The 9159-nt window shown below is 37.8% G+C and overlaps 1 protein-coding gene across 1 annotated transcript; it reads left to right on the top strand.

The window, feature by feature from the left end:
* Positions 1 to 2224: 2224 nt before the first annotated feature.
* LOC142634899 (uncharacterized) lies at positions 2225 to 3883 on the top strand. The gene is made up of 2 exons (XM_075809142.1): positions 2225 to 3064; positions 3446 to 3883. The coding sequence occupies exons 1-2, from the start codon at positions 2225 to 2227 to the stop codon at positions 3881 to 3883; spliced, it is 1278 nt and encodes a 425-aa protein (XP_075665257.1).
* The last annotated feature ends 5276 nt before the right edge of the window (positions 3884 to 9159 follow it).

The raw sequence follows: 9159 nt of genomic DNA, 5'->3' as shown, positions 1-9159 counted from the left end.
CCATTGCAACGTAGAATTGCCCATGACTAAAAAAAGGTTTTGGAAAATACACAATATAGCATCCACATACTAACTTCAGAATACAAATGTGCAATATAGAAATTAAAAAAACATGATTCTTGGATAAAATACAAATTGTACATAGAGGTAATAAAAACAATGGCAATCTTGAAATGAAACAATTAAACCAAACATAAAACCAAGTTTGAGATAACCAAGAAACTTAAATGTGCAATCACATTCCAATTTCAAATTATTTCTAGAAACATATTACCAATAAATATGGAATAAACAATACAGAATAAAGGAAAGACCGGTAAATACCTGACTGTCCTTGTCTTGTACTTGTGTTACCAAATAACCCAGATAACAAAATGCCAAATCTCTACCTACAAAACAATAAGAATCCAATTTTCAGCCAACATTCAAGAAACATTAATAGAAGAGAAATAATTCAGTGTAGAAAGTTTGAAACAGTGCAGTGTAGTACAGATTTTTATGAAACTCATTGCATTAATTAGTTGACAAACCACCAAGTGTTGTTGAACCACTAAGCTATCCTTAGCAATGGATTTGAAATTATGACCATGATACCCAGGAGTCTTCCAATATATATTAAAAGACAGTTTTATTTATGATCACATTTAAGATATTTAAGATACATGATGGATAGATTATTTAGGATAGTGACAATAAAAAGTTCTTAGTTTTTTTTTTTTTTGGTTCACAATAATAATAATAAAAATATGTGTAATAAGTTTACCTTGATGAAAAGGTTATATCTTTGACCCCAACTCTGCTAATCCTGATGTAGCCTAGTATTGGGAATTCAGCAATTCCTAAGGTCTCAACCTTTTGTAAGCCAGGAAAACATGATGTGAAATTAGCTGTAATGCAGATATGGTCACGTACACCTTAACCTCAGCACTATATAAAAGTGTAACAAAAAACAAATAAATAATTAAAAAACAAAACAAAACAAAACAAAGAAATACAAAGGTAGGACTAATATCACCAAAGAAAAGACTATGAAATTCTGCATCGATGATGAGAAAGTTAAATATTTCAATTACATCAATAAGATAAGGAAAATCAAGAGAGCCTCATTCAAACTATATATATGTGCTAGTGTTAGTACAACCTCACATGTGGAGCCTTTTCATACATAATTATAAATGTTAGGACATATGTCGTTCTTTTATGTAATTGGCTAATCATTTGACAAAATGCACTTTACTTGTATTTAGGTAGATCTAGGATGTGTTTAATGTGTCAAGAAACCTTGTTTCAAGATCAAGTGTTAAAGCCATGCAAGTCTATCCAAGAAACAAGGAAGAAGTGTCTGTCATTAAAGCTCGACAGCTGGCTTAACATCTACATCTATCGGGCTTTTAGAAGCTGTTCCAGCCCCGAGGCTTGACAGCTGTTCGACAGCATCTCGACACCTCTAGTTGTCGAGGTTTAAGAAAAATAGTTTTTCATATCTGTTTTGATTCCAATCTGTGGATATGTCTTTGAGTCTTCTTTTCTCATAACCCTAGACATATAAAAGGATTATTTTAAGGGCCGTCAAAGTAGACACAAGTTGCACAAGCATTGAGCAAAGTCTGTTCAAGCAATTTGTGACTGGAGACAAAGTTTGTTGTAGTTTATCTCTTTGTGAAGAAGTTGCTGTGTCTGTGCACCGCAAGGTTTTGTAACCAAGCATCTTCTTGTCTTCATCGTGAGGATGAACTGAAGAACTTTGTAGCCAACATCTTTCTCAAATTGCTGATTGAAGTCTCGTACTGGGATCCGCGCAATTGGTTAGTCACGTAATGGGAGCCGTGCATTGAAAATGAAAGATTGTCACTACAGAACAAGTCTAATTAGGTATTGGGGTAAGGGTTCAACTATAGGTTGGAATAAGGTACTAGGATTCCCTTACTTGTAACCGCTTGTTTTGATAATAGTGGATTCTCGGGAGTGGTGACCTTAAAATCACTTGGTGGGGTTTTTGCCTAAGAGGTTTTCCCCATTCATAAACAAATCACCATGTCAATTTATTTTCCGCTGCACTTTAGTTTATTGGTGATTTGTTTGTGCTACCACGCGTTTGCATGTTAATTTGGTTAATTAATTAATCTTAACTAATTAATCAATTAATCCATCACAAGGGGTCAATACGTTTTTGGCCTATCAAGTGGTATTAGAGTAAGCAAACTCTGATTAGGGTTTAATCTCTATGTGTGATCCACTGACCCCTGTTGTCATGGTTGTCACTGGTTTGAAGAGATCTATGTTTTCAAATACATCTTGTTTTTCTAATCTCTATCTGTTTGAGCATTTCAGAAAATACAAGTCTAAAAGTTATTTGAATTCTCTTATGATGATCATTGGAAAAGATAGCTGTGTGACCAAGAAAAAACTAGACTGTCTCAGAATGAAAATGTGCACAGGAGTTCAGCTGAGAACAGTAAAAATCAAAGGCTTAGCTTGTAAAAGGCAGATGCGAGAAAGCACCATTCCCACTGATCTATCATCTAAAAATGAAGTTTGCTTTATGATGAAGTCCGCATTTAAAGTTATGGACACTTGCTTATGGTACCTTGACAGTGGATGCTCAAGACACATGACTGGAAACCGATCCCTTTTCAAGGTTTTCGAGTCTAAGAAAGGTGGTAATGTCACTTTTGGTGATGGGAGCAAATCACAGATTAAAGGGAAGGGAATTATCTCTCTACCTAGACTGTTGGACATTGCAAATGTTCTATATGTAGAAGGTCTAAGGGTGAACCTTTTGAGTCTAAGTCAAATATGTGATCAAGACTTCATGGTACTATTCTCCAAGGGAAAGTGTCTTGTCATGGATGAGTCTGGAAAGAAACTCATAAGTGGTGTTCACACTCTAGACAACTGCTATGGGTTGGTTCCTGATGTTGATATTTTGTGCAACATCATTCGTTTGCCAAATGAAGATTTATGGCATCAACAGATGGGACATGCTAATTACAAAAATCTCTTTATTGTATCTAAGCATGAATCAGTTTTGGGGATACCGAAGCTTAGTAGAATGAGCAATATGGTGTGTGGACCATGTCAGTTTGGGAAATAGATGAAAGCTATGCATCTGGGTACTTAGACATTAGCTACATCCAGACCATTGAAGCTTCTACATCTGGATCTTATGAGTCTTACTAGAACCGAGTCTCTTGGTGGTAAGAGATACATCATAGTTGTGGTAGACAACTTCACTAGGTACACTTGGGTCATCCTCCTAGTATCCAAGTTTGATGCTCCTGAGCATATTGAAGCTTTGTACACAAGACTGTAGAATGAAAAGAACCTGAAAATTGATCGAATTCAAAGTGACAATGGTAAAGAATTCGAGAACTCATATATGGAGTCCTTTTGTACAAGATCAGGTATATCTTAAGAATTCTCTGCTCCTATCACTCCTCAGTAGAATGGTGTAGTAGAAAGGAAGAACATGGTTATTCAGGAGATGGCCAGAGCCATGTTGCACAATAAGGATGTTGCCAGAAACTTGTGGGGAGAAGCCGTTAACACTGCATGTCATACGGTTAATAGGGTGTATTTCAGACCCGACACCAAGAAGACTCCATATGAGTTATGGAAAGGAAGGAAGCCAAATGTGAAGTATTTCAGAATATTTGGAAGTACTTGCTTCATCCTTAAGGATAGAGAGAATGTGGAAAAGTTTGACTCTAGAAGTGATGAAGGAATATTTCTAGGATACTCCTCTACAAGTAAGGCTTATCGGGTATACAACAAAAGGACCATGAAGGTAATGGAGACAGCGAATGTTGTTATTGATGAGTCTGCAGATTCCAGTTTTGCAAAAAGTATTGAGGAACTTCCCAAAGAAACTCTTCCTCTTTAGTTAAAGGAAGTTCAAGAAATCATTAAACAAGACCCAATATCTCTAAGTACTCCATGTACCTCCAGTGTCATGGAAGATTCTGCAAATATACCCACTTCATCAGATTCTGAAACCCATGAAGAGAAAGGTCATTCCTCCAGGATTAAGCTAAACCATCCTCTAGAAGATATTGTGGGAAACATGAATGAACTCACATTAAGAAAACGAATGGTTGATAATTGTGTTGCTAACTTTATGTCTTATTCTTGTTATTTGTCACAGGTTGAACCCACTAAAGTTGAGGAAGCTCTTCAGGATGAAAGCTGGGTTGAAGTAATGCATGATGAACTGCTTCAGTTTTAGAGGAATGATGTCTAAACTTTAGTACCTAGACCGGAGGGTGAGCACATCATCGACACAAAGTGGATATTCCGCAATAAGACTAATAAGGTGGGCAATGTGATTCGCAACAAGGCTCGACTTATAGCTCAAGGATACTCACAAATGGAAGGAGTAGACTACGATGAAACATTTGCCCCAGTTGCTTTTATGGAGTCTATCAGAATTCTCCTTGCCTTAGCCTACCAGTTAAAATTCAAGCTTTATCAGATGGACGTAAAGACTGCTTTCTTGAATGGGCTACTTAAAGAAGATGTCTATGTGGTTCAACCAAAAGGTTTCATTGATCCACACTTTCCGAATCATGTGCTGTATCTCAAGATGGCACTTTACGGGCTGAAGCAAGCACCTAGAGCTTGGTATGATCGACTCACACAATACTTGGTGTCACATGGGTTCACAAAGGGAAAGGCAGATCAGACTCTCTTCATCAAGAAGGAAGATGGCGAGCTGATTGTTGCTCAAGTCTACATTGATGACATCATCTTTGGATTGACTAAGGATGAACTTGCTCATGGCTTCTCAAAACTCATGCAAGCTGAGTTTGAGATGAGCATGATTGGAGAGCTAACTCACTTCCTTGGATCGCAGATTCGTCAACAAGATTCAGGTATATTTCTATCTCAATCTAAATATGCTAAGAATGTTGTGAAAAAGTTTGGTTTGGAATCTGTTAGTTCTGTTAGAATCCCTATGAGCCCAAATGTTAAACTCACTGTTGACTTGTTAGGTAAAAGTGTTGACTTATCTCTATATAGAAGCATGATAGGTAGTCTTCTTTACCTCACTGCTAGTAGACCTGACATTAGTTATAGTGTTGAAGTGTGTGCTCGATATCAGGCTAATCCCAAAGAGTCTCATATGACTGCTTTAAAAAGAATCATAAAGTATGTCAAAACCACCACTGATTTTGGTGTATGGTACAACAAGGACACTAACGACGTCTTAGCTGGGTACTCTAATGCCAATTGGGCAGGGAATGCTGATGATAGAAAGATTACATCTGGGGATTGTTTTTATGTGGGTTATAATCTTGTCTCCTGGATGAGCAAAAAGCAGAATTTCATCTCTCTATCCACTGCTGAAGCTGAGTATATTGCTACCGATAGCTGTTGCACCCAACTCTTATGGATGCAAAAACTCTTCCATGATTATGGTATTTGTCAAGAACATCTCACCATCTATTGTGACAATACCAGTGCCATCAACATCTCTAAGAATCCGGTTCAACATTCTCGAACCAAACACATAGAGATTCAACACCACTTCATTAGGGAGCTTGTCAAAGATGGTACTCTTACTCTTGAATTTATTCACACCGATGATCAAAAGGCTGACCTATTCACCAAGCCTCTAGACAGCAAACGTTTTGAATTCCTACAGCAAATGTTTTGAATTCCTTCTTCAAAACATTGGTGTTATCTCCATAGATTGATCTTCTTCTCCTCTTTCTCTTTCTCATGCATTTGCATCTAGTTTTATGCATTGCTTTGTTTTGTCTTGCATGTTTTTGGTTGTTAGTTTTTCAGTTTTAGTTATTTTGTTTTGTTTCAAAATAAATAAATAATTTGAAAATTTTAGAAAAATACAAAAACAATGTGTGTATGTGTACATCGATTCTTATGAACCTTAAAATGGCCATTGAAACAGAGTTTTCTAAACTTTGTATCGTTTGTAGCTTAGATGAGCATCCTTATGCACAACTAAGCAAGTGAGCTCTGTGGCTCTTTATTTGTGATGAGTAAGGTTAAGTGATCTCTTGTACTTAACACTCATATCACTCTTTTAGACGGGAAGGACTAGAAAATCCTAAGAGAAAAGCATAAATAACCATCTCACCATTGTTACCCGTCAATCATGAAATGACATCTGTATGCTTCGGCATAGCAAAAGTGCAATTTCAAAAGGCTAAACATAATTGGGTATTGCAAGCGTGTATTCTAGGAGATGTAGGAGTTATAGGATGTACCTTGGATGTGATAGTCCACATCAAACAGTTATGATTGTGTATGAGTTAAAAGTGATTTTCTCATATCTCCAATCGTCATAACATAGAGACACTTGTACAATCTTGCAATATTTTTCACACACAACACGCAATATTCTTTGCTACTCTTGATACATGTGCAGGTACAATGTGATTTAGCCATCACAAGGTTTACATGTATTGATGTACGCTCACTAAACTGTCTTAACTTGTTTTTAAAATATAAAATTGGTTAGACTTGTTGTGTGTGTGTGTGTGTTTTTCGGAGCTAAATGCTTAACTCTTTGTTGATTAAGAGATGTTTTTGAAAGGTTAAAATGTTGGTTGGATCATTGGCTGAGTTGCATATTTGATTGCATTCATATCTATGTTTTTCTCTTCTTGAAAAACTGTTTTTAGGCCATCTCGACACCTTCTCGACACCTCTCGATACCTGGCTTATCTGTCAAGCTCTTCTGTTGCATCTTATCGCAATCTCGACACCTCTCGCTAGCTGGTGGATCGGTCAAGACATTTCTTGGCCTCTCGATAGCGTCTCGATAGCTGGTGGATCGATCGAGGTATCTCCTGGCCTCTCGATAGCTTCTTGACAACTGGTGGATTGATCAAGCTTCTTCTTCGTGTCTGATGTTTTGTTCCTCGACACCTGCATCTGTCGACGCTTGTGTTCTCGACACCTACCTTGACACGTGCCTCGATACCTCTCGACACCTCTATCTGTCGAGATTTACCAAGGTTCTATATAAAGGTTCTCACGCGATCTAGACTTCATTCTCTCAATCTCGCTCGATCTGTCTGCGCCTGTTCATCTCCTAAACACTCTTCTCTCTCAAAAACTTCAACCCACGTGATTTTCGGCCTTTGTTGCTTCAAATCACTTGGTATGATCTCTTTTTCTCTCCTTCTTCATGATCTTTTCATGCATTCATACCTAGTTTTTTTTTTTTTTTTTGAAAATTTTTTGAGGTTTTTCAAAATTGTTGAGTTTTGTGAAATTTTTTGGGATGGGTTTTTACCAAACTGAACTTCAAATCTTATACATTGCATTCCATGAGCATTATAACTGTATTATTATGCATTTAGATGTGTGAAATTTGATTGTATGCTGGTAGGATTGGATTGGGCTGGGCTGAGCCCATGATGTTTTTTTTTATTGCATGTCATATGTTCATGCATATGTTCATTCCTTTCAATATACTTATTATATTTGAAATGTGTTAGGACTTTTCTGAGTGTTTCTTTCTTCCCCCTCTCTCTCTAGTTTGCGTTAGTGCGTCAATGGCACCGAAACGTAAGTCTGCTCCGTCCCAAAACCCTTTTCGTTCTAGGGCTTCTTCGTCCTCTGATCCTAGTCCTTCTTCTATTCGATTCCATGATGAGAAAGCCCAAAAGGACTTCTCGGATCTAAACGATGTGTTCATTCAGAACGCCAAGTTATTTTGTCAGATTTCGTCGACACTAACCTTCCCAATGTCATTCACAGATGGGAATGGGAGTCACTGTGTGACATCCCAGTCACTTGTCCTTCCGTGCTTATCTAGGATTTTTACTCCAATATGCATGGAATTGATACTTCAGTACCTCTCTTTCATACTCGCGTTCGAGGCACACGTGTAGTAGTCACACTGAAGTTGGTATCCAATATGCTTCGTGTTCCAAGGGTTGCACATCCTGACTACCCTGGTTGTGAGCATCTACAAACTGTGTCCAAAGACGAGATGATCTCTACTTTTTGTGAGCACCCAACTGATTGGGGTGAGCGTCAGTTTACATCATGTTGGCCTTTTGCTAAAGGTCCTCGTTTCTTGAACATGGTGATGACTTTTGTCTTGTATCCTTTCTCTCACTACAACTTTATCACTGAGTCTCGTACTCATTTTCTATTGTCCCTTCTTAAGGATCTTTCTATTGATTTTCCCTCTCACTTCATTATTTCTATCATAGATGTGTATAGGGATACAGCAACCCATGATAAGCTCATCTTTCCTTCTGCTATCACGTGGATCTTATGCCATTTTTCTGTTCCTTTTCCCTCATCCGACCACTTTTCCATTATGTGTGCCATTGACTACGCTACCATTAAACGGAGCGAGGCGCAGTTTCGTTCAAGGCGGTCCGGTTCGGCAGCTCCTCCTACTCTTTCAACTCCTTCTACCTTCGCTCCCTTTTCTTCAACAGGAGGTGTGAATTTAGATGCGATCATGTCGCAGTTTCAGCGCATGGATGCTCATCTTGATACACTTTCTATGGAGTTGTATCAGGTGAACACCCGTGTTGGCCGTATTGATAAACGGCAGGCTCGTTTTGGTGGTTTTGTGGAGTCTCCCTCTCCTTCTCCCGAGGCATTCAAGACACCTGATGATGGTTTCGGTGACGATGATGATGATGAGGATGGAGATGCTAGCTCTTCCAGTTCTGATGAGATGTCTACTTGACACTCTTACCCTTTGTTACTCATGATAAAAAGGGGGAGTAGTTTTGGATATGAGAGTAGTCATTCTTAGGGGGAGAGTTAGGATATAGGAGATTTTTGTTAGGGAGAGTGTTTTTTTTTTTTTTTTTGAGGGATGTAGTAAGGATTACATTTATCTTTTCTTTTCTTTCTTTGTTGGAGATACATCGTTCTTGTACCTAGGTCTTATGACCATTTTTACATACATGATGCTTATCTTAGATATATATGTAATGGTGTATGTTTTATTCACCTACCTTTACACGTGTTGTTTCTTTTCTCTCTTTATACACATGCTTCTTATTTGTATGCAATCTATTATTTCTGCTTCACACAAAGATGCCTTGATGTGTTTTGTTTAAAGTGTTTCAGAAATACAGGTTGTCAAAGTCTACTTGCCATAAACTCTTTTCTTACAAAAATTTTCAAGAGTTTGTGTTAGCATAGATTTTATTGTAT

The sequence above is a fragment of the Castanea sativa genome, chromosome 5, assembly GCF_040712315.1.
Source record: "Castanea sativa cultivar Marrone di Chiusa Pesio chromosome 5, ASM4071231v1".
NCBI classification, from domain to species: domain Eukaryota; kingdom Viridiplantae; phylum Streptophyta; class Magnoliopsida; order Fagales; family Fagaceae; genus Castanea; species Castanea sativa.
The sequence above is the reverse complement of the archived record's forward strand: the minus strand, read 5'-3'. Positions and strand labels throughout refer to the sequence as shown.